Source organism: Gymnoscopelus microlampas (genome assembly GCF_963454915.1).
Source record: "Gymnoscopelus microlampas genome assembly, chromosome: 15".
Lineage (NCBI taxonomy): Eukaryota > Metazoa > Chordata > Actinopteri > Myctophiformes > Myctophidae > Gymnoscopelus > Gymnoscopelus microlampas.
The window spans coordinates 34,785,367-34,799,343 of record NC_139952.1 but is presented as its reverse complement, the minus strand read 5'-3'; the positions used below and the strand labels follow the sequence as shown (position 1 = coordinate 34,799,343).

General features: G+C 41.9%; 2 protein-coding genes across 2 annotated transcripts; both read right to left on the bottom strand.

The window, feature by feature from the left end:
* Nucleotides 1–1,687: 1,687 nt before the first annotated feature.
* LOC311062171 (elongation factor 1-alpha-like) lies at nucleotides 1,688–8,143 on the bottom strand. The gene is made up of 8 exons (XM_084081015.1): nucleotides 7,995–8,143; nucleotides 7,132–7,284; nucleotides 5,493–5,672; nucleotides 4,944–5,240; nucleotides 3,726–3,876; nucleotides 3,016–3,272; nucleotides 2,491–2,725; nucleotides 1,688–2,136 (listed from the first exon to the last, which is right to left on the bottom strand). Exons 2-8 carry the CDS (start codon nucleotides 7,273–7,275, stop codon nucleotides 2,009–2,011), a joined length of 1,392 nt encoding a protein of 463 aa, XP_083937141.1. The 5' UTR covers nucleotides 7,276–7,284; nucleotides 7,995–8,143; the 3' UTR covers nucleotides 1,688–2,008.
* Nucleotides 8,144–8,305: 162 nt separating this feature from the next.
* Nucleotides 8,306–13,055, bottom strand: eef1a1l1 (eukaryotic translation elongation factor 1 alpha 1, like 1). Its single transcript, XM_084081016.1, has 8 exons — nucleotides 12,929–13,055; nucleotides 11,933–12,090; nucleotides 10,604–10,783; nucleotides 10,107–10,403; nucleotides 9,867–10,017; nucleotides 9,443–9,699; nucleotides 8,943–9,177; nucleotides 8,306–8,768 (listed from the first exon to the last, which is right to left on the bottom strand). The coding sequence occupies exons 2-8, from the start codon at nucleotides 12,074–12,076 to the stop codon at nucleotides 8,647–8,649; spliced, it is 1,386 nt and encodes a 461-aa protein (XP_083937142.1). The 5' UTR covers nucleotides 12,077–12,090; nucleotides 12,929–13,055; the 3' UTR covers nucleotides 8,306–8,646.
* Nucleotides 13,056–13,977: the final 922 nt, after the last annotated feature.

Below are 13,977 nucleotides of genomic sequence, written 5' to 3'. Positions count from 1 at the left end.
TTTATGGGAATGTCCAAAACTATTCAAGTCTCGATCAGACATATTTCATACCCTTTCATATAAATGTGACATTGTTTTGGACCCCAATCCTTTGACTGTGTTATTTGGCGTGGTTCCAATGGAGACATTAATTACATTTTTGATTATAAGTAAAAGATTGAAAAGTTTGCTCTAAACTGAAGGCTTCCTAGGGCTGAAGACAGGTGCGAGAGGCCATAAATTACAAGATAGGCTTGCACACTGACAAACAAATACTGAGGCTCTTTGGATGCAAAACTTTTTGGTCCTCAGACCATCATCAACACTCGATGACAGTGAAAGTAAAAGACTACATTTTTGCACCCAAAGAGCAAATAAAATTATAAGTCTGGGGGTGTTTGGGTCTGTGTGGGTGGTTGGATACATACTGTAGATAGATACTGGGGTGTATGAAAATGATGTCTTGTATTGCATGTAAATCCAAAAAGGAAAACATTAAAAATGTTGTAAAATAAAATACAGTAAGAGAAGAAGCCTTTGGTATATATCCGAGTTGGGTTAAACCTACTATTGATTAACTGCTATGAATGAGAGACCAGTTGTCCGTCACTACTTAAAGGGATATTTCACTTAAAAAAAAATGTTTTGGGTCATTTTATCGTCTACTCAGGCTTTTGTGAGCCCCGTGAGTTTTTAAGTTGCTTGATTCAGTATTTAGATATTTGATATTCATTTTATCAGACACATTTGATCAGACACGCCCCCTTCCTATACAACCCCATTATAACTTCAAATACATTTTTAACATCATCAAAAACACCCGTCCTTGGTTCTGGTGACTCATCCTGCCCTCCTAATACGTGAGAGGGACGTGTTTTTTCGATTACTTTTTTCATTTATTTTACTTGTTTTTTTATTGTATTATATTTTTTTCATTTTCCAAAAGAAATATTAAAAATAAATGAAAAAAGTAATACGTGAGGAAACACGGTCTCCTCACGTATTACTTACTTACTTAAGTAAGTTCTACTTACTTAAGTATTAGAAGGGCAATATCAGTCACCAGAACCAAGGATGGGGGTTTCCGATTAATCTAACATGGTTAAAATGGAGTTTGAAGTTACAATGGGTTTGTATAGGAAGGGGGTGTCCGGGCGTGTCTGATAAAATGTATATACAATATCTAAATACTGAATCAAGCAACTTAAAAACTGTCCGGGGTGCTCCCAAAAGCCTGAGTAGACAATGAAATGACATTTTTGAAAGTGAAAAATCCCTTTAACTGTCACTGTCAAACACAAGCTCACACAAACGATGAGGAGAGGTCAAGTTCGTGTTTGTTTAAAACCTGATTAATGTGTAGGAGTGCTATGCATGATTGATGACCTACTTTCCACCTCAACACTTTCCCTTTTAATAAAAATAAAAAAATCTACTATAAAAAATATTGTATGTGAACCTAACTCTTTATTTCCTCATAGAGTTATTATTCATAGGAGTGAAAGTGTTTTACTAGTAATAGTTCCTTGGGACATTTTATGATTGTGCTGTTGTCTTGTGAGCTGTTCAATGTAATGGTATCTGCCCTGAAACATAGAAACATAGAAATATACCCTTTTGTGAGGATTTCAGCAAAGTATTAGTTATAAAGGAAAGTATAAAAGGTGTCAAAATATCCTAAATTGAGAAAAACACAAGCCTGAACAACTTCTTGATTTGGCAATGAATGATTCAAGAATTTATTTTTCTTTTGGTTTGGACATAATTATCATAATTATCATCATCAACTTAATCATGATTTTCCCGAAAGCAGACTGGTTGGTTAAAACACAAGCCCTCCTTTCCTGCGGAAACTTTTGCGGTGGGTTTTGATCAGCATAAGCCAGTCCTTAAGTAGAGAGCTGTGCCTCAGAGATGACGGGGGCCAGTGGAGGAAGGAGGGTGGAGGAAGAGGAGGAGGAAGATGAGGCACCACCTGCCACTGCTGCGGCGGAGCCATGTCTGTCAGCTGGACGTCGTGCACGAGAATTCATTTGGCCGTCTTCGCGACCTTCTGTGCGGACTTGGTCACCTTACCACCGGACGCAAGCTTCTTGTCCACGGCCTTGATGACACCTACCGCCACGGTCTGCCTCATGTCACGTACAGCAAAACGACCTAGGGCGGGAGGAGTGGCAAAGGAGATACATAGTAAAATCCTCAGACTTCATTTCATTCTGAGAGTGTACAAATGGACCCGAAAGGGTCCATAATACTAAATAACAAAATGTAACACTCTGGAGTTTACAGGCCATGGAGTTAATTCAGGGAGTGTTACTAAATGTTGACCTATTCTATTCTGGGCAATTATCGTAACTTTTGACTGACTTGGTATGGATAGTCCTAGTGGAAACTGGACCCCTAACCATGGTACCGTGGGTGTCATACTTAGTGGGCTCTAAGGTACAGTTATGTCATGTACTCACCCAGGGGAGGGTATTCAGCAAAGGGACAGTTATGTAATGTACTCACCCAGGGGAGGGTACTGGGCAAAGCTCTCCACACACATGGGCTTTCCTGGTATCATGATGATGATAGCAGCATCGCCGGACTTCAGGGCCTTGGGGTTGTCCTCAAGCTTTTTGCCGGAACGACGGTCGATCTTCTCCTTGAGCTCGCTGAACTTGCAGGCAATGTGAGCGGTATGGCAATCGAGCACAGGGGCGTAACCCTGAGCGATCTGGCCAGGGTGATTCAGGATGATGACCTGTGGAGGGAGGAAGAGAAAGAGCACACATGTTTATGTGTAAGGTGGTGAGAGGGGAAAGGGAAACAGAAGAGGAGGTGAAGGAGGGTGAACTGGATTAGATTTTGACTTCAAAATGAAATCACATTAGACGAGACACAGTGACTCATAACCTTTTTCTACTCACTACCCCTGCAGGGTACTTAATTTTGTCATGACTCTGGGTTTGGGTCTGATTCCAGCTAGAGAGTCTCTTCTCAAACCACACCCCTTCCTTCTTTATCTGTCATGTTCCTATTCTTGGGATTCACCTGGGCAGTGAAGTTGTCAGCCTGCATTGGAGGGTCGTTCTTGCTGTCGCCAGCCACGTTGCCACGACGGATCTCCTTGACGGACACGTTCTTGACATTGAAGCCGACGTTGTCGCCAGGAGTGGCCTCGACCAGTGTCTCGTGGTGCATCTCCACGGACTTTACCTCAGTGGTCACATTGGAAGGGGCAAAGGTGACGACCATACCGGCCTTCAGGATGCCAGTCTCCACACGGCCAACGGGTACAGTTCCAATACCTGAGGGAGACGAAAGCCCATAGGGGAAATGTGAAGGACACAGCAGATGGGAGGCAAAGGAGAATGACATCCAGGATTCTACATCATGTGGGTCCATAGACCGCGGCCCACTACCACATCACTGCACATGGATGTAGAAGTAAAGCAAGAGAGAACTTACATTACATCAATATATAATGTCATTATGGGAAGATCTTGATGGCAATAGAATAAGAGTTCATTATGCCATATTTAAGTTTGACAGTTGAACTAGACTGTCCTGCCACACCTGAGAGAGAGAGAGGCAATGTCTAAATGAAATTGAATCACATTTTCACTTAAAACTGTCGACAACTGGAGATCCATGACATATTTTGTGCATTATTGATTAAATCCAAAACAAATTGACCACGTAACATATAAATCTTCAAATCAACCTCAATTAACTATGTTCTAAAATAAAAGTATCTTTACCGCCAATTTTGTAGACGTCCTGCAGGGGCAGGCGCAGGGCCTTATCGGTGGGTCGGGAAGGGGGTAGGATGGAGTCCAGGGCCTCCAGCAGCGTCACACCACCAGCACCGCCCTCCTTACGTTCAATTTTCCACCCCTTGAACCAGCCCATCTGGATTTAAGGGGGGAATACAAGAGACAGAGAGGGTGAGGTTGAGTGAGGCTGAGAGAAATATACTGTATGTCTGATGTCATAACGGCAATGTTGAGCCCTTTCCCATCACACTACACACATATTCCTACTGATAGGCTGTCATAGTGTCAGAGAGACACCCTGCAGAGACCTGGCATGTGATGTTTTAACTGTGTTCAAGGAATGACAACTACAACTACATGTATACTGCTCAAAAAAATAAAGGGAACACTTTGATCCCTTAATTCTTTTGAGCAGTTTTCGTTAGCATTATGTACACAGTTCATGAAAAAACTCAAAAGAATTAAGGGATCAAAGTGTTCCCTTTATTTTTTTGAGCAGTGTAGATATGTGAATGGTTTTGTCACAGAGGAGGTGATAAAATTGCAACCTTTCCTTTTTATGTCAACCCTCTTACTGCATAACCCACTGGTTACACTAGAAGACGTGTGAAGGTGTCCCTGGTTCTTCAAGGTGTAATATTAAGTACTTTGAGTGGGTTAAACTGCCTCACAAACATTTAAAAAATCAGGATGAAAATTGTGGCCAATCCCATAATGTTGGTAAACTTGCTCAATTAAGGTTTAGGCTAATATGCAGCATTTCGGCCAAGGAGCTTCTTCAGGCATAGTCGTTTATGCCTATGAAGAAGGTCCCTGACTAAAACATTGCATATTAAATCTTTATCTTTGACTATTTTATTCAGGTGTGCAAGGAATGTGATGACCTAAAATATTACACCTTAGCAGATGAATTTACAATTTAATACATGTGCAGAGTTTGTTAGTTAACTTTAACAAACCATAAATAAATAACAATGATTAACTTTCACAATGCAAAGTTAAACGTTTTGTCATCATTTCAAAACCAACATGAATCTCCTGCTAATCATTAGTGAACATTTAGAGTCATGTACACCATGTTGATCTGTGTTCAAAGTTAAAAGTTGCATCCGTGGTTATTGAAGGGCCTGCTATCATATTACATCTTCCTTTTTGTGCCCCCGCTCAGATGAAAGGTTAAACTCCACCCATGGTGTTACTCACATTGGCGCTGGGCTCCAGCATGTTGTCTCCATGCCAGCCAGAGATTGGCACAAAGGCCACGGTGAGAGGGTTGTAGCCAATCTTCTTGATGTAGGCGCTGACTTCCTTGGTGATCTCCTCAAAACGCTTCTGGCTGTAAGGGGGCTCAGTGGAGTCCATTTTGTTGACGCCAACAATAAGCTGCTTCACTCCCAGGGTGTAAGCAAGCAGGGCGTGCTCGCGAGTCTGACCGTTCTTTGAGATACCGGCCTCAAACTCACCTACACCACCAGCGACGATCAACACAGCGCAGTCAGCCTTAATAGGAAAAAATGTGTAGGAACTTTGTGAGAATCTAGGTAGATTCGAGTCAGTTCTTGACTGACAACGGAGCTTATATCAAATGCTGAATGGAAACTCAATTGTCCATGTTAATGATGGTGTAGCTATGGTCTGTACGTGTCCTTAGTACAGGCTACTTGTAATTGCTTCCAATTTAAGAAACAAAATGATGTGACTTGGTACAATATTGTGCTAATGTATTTCAACAGGCTGAAATAAAGAGTTCACCTGAGAGGTACCAGTGATCATGTTCTTGATGAAGTCCCTGTGTCCGGGGGCATCAATGATGGTGACGTAGTACTTGGCTGTCTCGAACTTCCAAAGAGCGATGTCGATGGTGATACCACGCTCACGCTCTGCCTTCAGCTTGTCCAGCACCCAGGCATATTTGAAGGAGCCCTTGCCCATCTATAGAACGATGATACCGCGGAAATAAAAAGTGGGAAAGCAGGAAAAGCAATTAAATGGGAAGCTCCATTATGAATGAACATGAACAACCCCCCTCCCCAAATAAATGTTTGTTTTTTAAACTCCCATTCCACCATAGAGGAAGCAGATGAACCTAACTGTCTCCCCAAGAAATACAAATTCAATGTGTTGGGAAATTAGAAAATCTTTATTATACCAACTATGTTAATTTTCCTCATTTCTAAGTGAACAAATATTGGATAATCCTGAAGTGCCTAATCTTAAACAATGCTAATATTCATTCCTCTAAGCCAACCTTGAAGTGCTACAAACAGTATTTAGGCTATGTATTTTTCCCACTGGATGCAGATTAGGGGTCCTGTTTTTTCCAAGCCTTGTTGTATCTAACACATTGTCATTAGATAGCCCAGACTTCAGTATATTTTTATCATCTCAGGTGCAGATAGAAATGTATTCAATTGGTGGTTTTGATAAATCCCTATATATTCATATAGTACTTTATTATTTTATTGATTTGCGCAATAAAGTATGATATTCATATACCTACACTATTACTAGCCTACAGCTTTCACAAGAAAGAGAAAAAAAGAAAGAAAAAGGTAGGCAGCCTTATGTTCCACAGGGAACGAAGAGGATAAAGTAAGAAAGAAACCTTAGGAGGGCTTATAAGGGAACCTCACCATTACATTTACTTATGATTGAATTGTATTAAAACAATACACAATTAAATTAGTTTGTTACACACTTTTAAACCTTTAGAAACAAGTATCAAGTAAGCCCACTTATGACAGATTTTCCTTATGAAGCTTGTTTAATCTGTATGTAATTAGACTTTCATCATAAGTGCCTCCCAGAATCATTGTTTATATTGTATGATTGTTTATATTGTATGATAAACATTGTACCAATAGGAATCAAAAATCTCAGTCTGGCAGTGATATTAGCTACTGGCTCTATCCATTGTTTGATAATAGTGTCTTTTAAGGCTGATCTATTTTCCAATTGTGTGGTCATCCTACATTGTTCCTTAAATACCTTTTAATGTATCTGCACTTGCTTAGTTAATTTTGGTCCAATTTAGGCAGATTTAATAATGGTTAAATTGTTTATGATTGAGTGGAAATGCATTCCTAGTTTAACTTAGTTGGTGAAAAAAAGTACAGGTCAAGTCCAATTCCCTTCTGACAACTTGATACAATGTACAATTATTTTACAGTATTTAAATGATGTCTAAATATTGGGCAGTGCATTTAAGTTTTGACCATTTTAGTGTCAGAGCATGCTTTTTCCAGTGGGTGGCAGTCGTGTCAAGGCAATGACACAGCCTCCATTCACCACGCCCGTTTCTCTCCTACGACACTTTAAATATATATATTTTTTACTTTTGTTTAAAATTACACATCGAATGGCCATGGATAGATGGCCCATCCAAACCAACCTCAGCGGCTTCCTTCTCGAACTTCTCAATGGTTCTCTTGTCAATGCCTCCGCACTTGTAGATCAAGTGACCAGTGGTGGTGGACTTGCCAGAGTCGACATGGCCAATGACCACGATGTTAATGTGGATCTTTTCCTTCCCCATTTTGACTTACTGGAAAGAAAACACTTGAGTGAATAGTCATCTCGCAGTCTTTACGGTCCAGCTTTAATGACGTTATAGCCCAGACACGTTTAATGAATGTTATATCATATTCGATGCCGTTAGTCAATATCATATTCGATGCCGTTAGTCATGCGGGAGGGGGAACTGGTGACTCATGCACCATGTGCTCGGTACCGGCGTCCATGTTGAGTCGGTGATGCAGCGCCGCCATGTTGTCTGCAGCAGACACGCGCTCGGTGACCGAGCAGCCGGGTGAATGCGCGTGCATGCAACTCGAAGCCACTATATTGAGCAGAGGCGAAAATGGCTCGTTTGACTGACGCAATACCATTCACTATTCCAAATTTGCTTCTAATAAAATACACATTCTATTACTCATCTTAAAATGGAACATGTTTTAAATGGAAATATGATGGCTGAGATTACCGTTGATGAGCATGCATGTCTAGCAAACGTAATTCAGCTTGAAATACACTGAGCAGAGCACACACGATTATGACAAGGCACAAACAACCTTTACAAGGCTAAAGTCACTGCTATGTAGCTTTAAAACAATCCATGGTTTATACCAGCAGCAGTCTATTCCGACAACAGCCCATCCCATAAAATCTCAGCCTTTCAATTACCACAGCCAACAACATTAGGCACATAAGATTGAAAATGTATAGCCAAATTGCAAAAGCCCACATTTTACTGACCTGTGCCCAGACAGTTAACGGTTTGTCCCTTAGACCGGAGGGAAAAAAAGGACAGAATATGATCTGTGATGAGTTTTTATAGCAAGCCGAGGGAGGGCTGAGCATTCTGGAGCTCTGCTGTCAGACTAGAATACGGGTGCTATTGGCTGGCAAAGTGTGCCCCCACCAAGGCGATTGGACATTAAGGAACACTTCACTGTCACTGATAACATGTGGTTAAAAACAGCTGCAAGTTAGGGTGGACAAACCAAGGCTAGTCTGAGACAGAAAATCTTCACCTAAAAGCTTAAGGAGAAAGAGGTAGGTCAGAATTATTTTTCAAATACTTTTTATTAGTTACACCAGCAGCTTTTCTTTCCAATTTCAGATTTGTGGCATCAACATCAAGAACAGTTCGAAACCATTTGCTGTAACTTAAACTTTAACTGAAAAGGAGGCACTGTCATCTTGTTGATTCAGGTGAAGACGACGATGCCACAATGTTGTAAATTTATCCAAGTTGTGTTCCTTTCCTGCGAAAACTTTTTCGATGAGTTTTAATCAGCATTAACCAGTCCTTTAGTAAAGAGCTCAGGTTCTTTTTCTGGGAATCTTCGGCAGGTTGATAGGCTGCAGACCCTCCAACCCGAGGGGCAGCTGACAGGCGCAGAATTCACTTCTTAGCGACCTTCTGTGCAGACTTGGTCACCTTGCCACCAGACGCAAGCTTCTTGTCCACAGCCTTGATGACACCGACAGCCACCGTCTGCCTCATGTCACGCACAGCAAAACGTCCTGTGGAAGACAGGGGAAAAGTTAGAATAGGGAAAGAAACATGGACAAAGCTTTTGGCATTTTACTGTGGCTGCCACAGAATGGAGTACCCAGTTAAAGTGTAACATACTGCTTAAACAGAGGTGAATATGCGGCAATAACCAGATGTGATGTGTACATGCAGGAATAACTTACCAAGGGGAGGGTACTCAGAGAAGCTCTCCACGCACATGGGCTTGCCAGGGATCATCTCAACAATGGCGGCATCACCAGATTTCAGGGCCTTGGGGTTGTCCTCCATCTTCTTGCCGGAACGACGGTCGATCTTCTCCTTGAGCTCGCTGAACTTGCAGGCAATGTGAGCGGTGTGGCAATCGAGCACAGGGGCGTAACCCTGAGAGATCTGGCCAGGGTGGTTCAGGATGATGACCTGTGGAAATGAATTCAAGAGGTCAGATGATGTACACATTTCAGTCATGTGAGTTAGTGAAAGTGATATTTTTGATTAAAACTGTTAGTTAAAGCTCCATATGCTGATAAAAATATATTCGTATCTGAAAGTTCAATGTAATGACAAAGTACTATGCAGAAAACTGACACTAAAATTGAAGCTGGTGAATTGTGCCCGTTCCCAATTACCACCAGAATATAGACCCATTTAACCCTTATTTTAAGTAATATATCTTGCCACCAACCTGGGCAGTGAAGGTGGCGGCCTGAATGGGAGGGTCGTTCTTGCTGTCGCCAGCCACGTTGCCACGACGGATCTCCTTGACGGACACGTTCTTGACATTGAAGCCGACGTTGTCGCCGGGAGTGGCCTCGGTCAGGGTCTCGTGGTGCATCTCCACGGACTTAACCTCAGTGGTCACATTGGCAGGGGCAAAGGTGACGACCATACCGGCCTTCAAGACGCCAGTCTCCACACGGCCCACGGGTACAGTTCCAATACCTGATGACACAACAATTTTAGTTTATGCAACTTTCCAATGTTACAGACAGTGTTCCGCTAGAAATAAGTACTCAGATTGAGTGACATCGTACACCATCAACATCTTACATCTAACTTTAGACTTCTCAGCCCAAATCACTCTTAATGGATGATCAGAAGACCCTTACCGCCAATCTTGTAGACATCCTGCAGGGGCAGACGGAGGGGCTTCTCAGTGGGGCGGCTAGGAGGCAGGATGGCATCCAGGGCCTCAAGCAGGGTAGTTCCGCTGGCATTACCTTCCTTGCGCTCGACCTTCCAGCCCTTGAACCAGGCCATCTGTTGCACAGGGGAAATCATTTAGCATTTGTTCACTTTCTTCCTACATTTCTAGACAAGTATAACTTTTAATTATCTCAAAATGTCACCTTTTCGCTGGCCTCCAGCATGTTGTCTCCATGCCAGCCGGAAATTGGCACAAAGGCCACGGTGAGAGGGTTGTAGCCGATCTTCTTGATGTAGGTGCTCACTTCCTTGGTGATCTCCTCAAAACGCTTCTGGCTGTAAGGGGGCTCAGTGGAGTCCATCTTGTTGACTCCAACAATAAGCTGCTTCACTCCCAGGGTGAAGGCCAGCAGGGCGTGCTCGCGGGTCTGACCGTTCTTTGAGATACCGGCCTCAAATTCACCCACACCACCAGCGACGATCAGCACAGCGCAGTCAGCCTTAAGAAAAAGTAGAGTGTTAGTTGTTTGTCAGTAAAACAGTGCTCGTCTGAAAGGGTGCACAGCTCACAACACTGAAAAGAAACTCAATGACACCTAAGCCATATTCATGTGCATTACCCTTTAACTCCTAGTAGTCATCTAAAAATGATAAGCTCAAATGTATGTTTCAACAGGTTGAATAAAGGGTCCGTCTTCACCTGAGAGGTACCAGTGATCATGTTCTTGATGAAGTCCCTGTGTCCGGGGGCATCGATGATGGTGACGTAGTACTTGCCGGTCTCGAACTTCCACAGAGCAATGTCGATGGTGATACCACGCTCACGCTCTGCCTTCAGCTTGTCCAACACCCAGGCATACTTGAAGGAGCCCTTGCCCATCTGTAGTGGTAAGTAAACAAGTTGCATTATTAACTAGGCTTATCAAAATCATTGAATCAGAATAAATAAAACTACAATTTATTGTGTCACAGGTGGCATAGGGGCATAGACTTTACTCATTTGAAAATGACTGATTTATGAAGTGATTACATTAAATTCAGTATATACACTCAAAGTTGGCAGTCATTCCATTCCAATACAAGCACACCTACTTTAATGGGGTACTGGTTAGGTATCCACCTGGACCAAATCCTTTATAAATGCTTTTATCACCAGTATTTTGCAATAGAACCACAATGTTAGCATAGTTATTTTGACCAGCCATTTCTGTAAATAATGCTCTTACGATAATTGGGGACTGTTCCATTCATGGCACTTAAAATTCTCATTTTACTCAAATACAGCCTACCTATAAATAGTAAGCTGGAGAGACTGGTGGTTACATTTCCAATACAGTTCTTACAAAAGCCAGCTATAGAAATGTACTGTGAACAGGCTATTGTAGAAAACTGTTCAAATAGGTTAATTTCAGTCAATCATTCAAGCAAGTTAACCAAGTTAATCATATCAAAGACCAGTGTTAGTATTAAGAGACTTTGGGCATTATTTCAGTTAAGTTGACTTTGGGCATTATTTCAGTTAAGTTGCTTGTAAAGACCAGTGTTATCATGTCAGCTTATTAAGAGACTTTGGGCATTATTTCAGTTAAGTTGCTTGTAAAAATTGGTTGGTTCACAAATGTTTACATAAAATGATTTGTGCTAGCAACATTTGTGTTGGTATAATGTTTCAAAAAAGATATTCCAATTATTCCACACTTTATGACATAGGTTTTTGAAAATAGCAGATCCACAAGCTCATGTTGCCCAAGCAGCTTCTTCTGGGCTTGTTTTCCTAGACCCGGTTGCTTATTTTTCACAAAATATGGCAACACTGATCAAGACAGGCTTGAGGCCTGGGGCTCCACTGAACAAAGTGCGCCGTCATTAACGCGCAAGCCCCACCCCGCTTTGCGCGCACTCGATACCCATAGTCCCACACCCTTGTGCCGGGCTGCTGGGTACAGAAAAGGCACGCTGGCGTCGCCATCTTTAATTTAAAGTGGTTGAAAACTTTTAGACACTGCGATCGAAATAAAAGAGCGCTTACCTCAGCGGCTTCCTTCTCGAACTTCTCGATGGTCCTCTTGTCAATGCCGCCGCACTTGTAGATCAAGTGGCCGGTGGTGGTGGACTTGCCGGAGTCGACATGGCCAATGACCACGATGTTAATGTGAAGCTTTTCCTTTCCCATTGTTGCTTAAGTTTCTGTAAAAAAAAAAAGGGAAAATGCCCATTGAGTTTCGATAACAGTTGGTCACACATTCGCTTTCATTCAGGTTAAATAACCAGCCAAAATTCCGTTTGTTAGTAGCCATGTCACAGCATTTGACCAGTTCACTTGTTAAGTTTAAACTATTCTAAAAAAAGACACCCAAAGCACATATTTAAGGATAAAAATGGGCTCAAGAAGTCGATGGGTATATGTTGTGGTTTAAGGGAAGGAAGGAAAGGGAGGGGTGAGTCACAAAACAAGTGGTCGCTAGCGGACTGCTAGGCCTCAGTCGGCGACAGGCCAGGCCAAGAGACACGTGTTACTGGATGGGCCACGTCGTGTTAAGTTACACAAAGATTCCTAAATATTCACACTACATACCGGACCTAACACTTGTCACGTATGACTGCATGCAGTTGTTCAGAGTTTGGAGTAAAGACATTCCAGTTAAGCATCCTCTGGTTCATCTATTCCAAAAGCCCCTTTGTTCCATTTCCCACTGTCTCCCCTCCCCCATTTTAGCGGTTTTCCACACAAATGTTACAACACATAAACTACCAAAACCAAACTCCATATAAATCTCCCTTTGTTGTCGTTGTTAACAGTTTAAAACAAATGTTAAGGGGAGGGGGGGAATCACGTCCATTCAAAGCCACAGGTTAATTTAACTATTACATAACCGAGAAGTCCACAAGTTAAGGAAAAAGACCAACAAAGCACATTACATCTCACAGAGTCGCCTAAAAGTCGCCCGGGACAACGACACGCCAACCGATAATAAAAGCTAAACTTTCCCAATCACATTCCAATTAAAGATAGCATCGCACTTACCGGTGTTACTAGTTCACACGGCCACAGCAGCTGCCCCTAGCCAGGTAACAGAAAGAGGAAGACGAATGCTAGAGATGGTGCTTTTATACCCGGGGAGGCGGCCTCGGCGGGCAGCACCCCCTCAATCGAACCCGCAAATCACACACATTCCTCACAAAAACGTCATCACGTCGTATGACCCGTAACATGTCATTTATTTAGGCGTTTTATTACATAAAATTAAATCAATATTCATAACACAAGGAAACGTTGACAGAGTAAACCGATAACTTTTTTAAAAACATGGATTATTTAGAACATACAACACAACTACACAACTGAATGTTGTGAAGCTGTTTGGCTTTTTTACCATCACTTCCTTGTTGTTCTTCTATTGATGTTGTTCTAGAACGTCCATGATCAGCTGATCTCAACGCTTGAGTAGACCACTCTGATATGGAATTCATGATTTTCCATCATTTCTCACAATGGCCATAAACATCAGACTTTAATGATTTTTGATTTTATCTGCTGTTCAGCAATGTTCCACTCCAATGAAAATGCAACTGACTTTAATAGTTGTTTAGGTGTGACTGATCAAATCATTATATTTCTCCACAAGCCTTGGGGAGCCGTTGTTCAAGAGAGAAATAAGCCATATGTATCTGGCAAGGTCATTAAGCAGCTTGTAGACGCCTCAGAGCTACTAGTAATTCCTAGAGAAGACCCCACCAGTCTAACAAGATTATCTAAATCCTCAACATTTGTAAACAGTGCAGTCACAGTTGCTCCTAGTCTACCAAAGGCATTCACAGAGTTTATGAATTTGAATATTTTATTAGTCAGAAATGTAAACAGCACAAGGTACAGTCAGACTTTTAGGCTAATTTAATTGATTTCACTCAAAACCATTGTAGACAAGGTCATAATGAATTATCCATTAGGCCACAGAAGATAGAAAGATTGTTGGTCAAACTTTCTTGGCATATTACCTCTAAAACATCCAGCAATTTTCTTTCAGATGGACACAGCATATATTTAACATAATTCATAGTGCAATTGGGATTTAA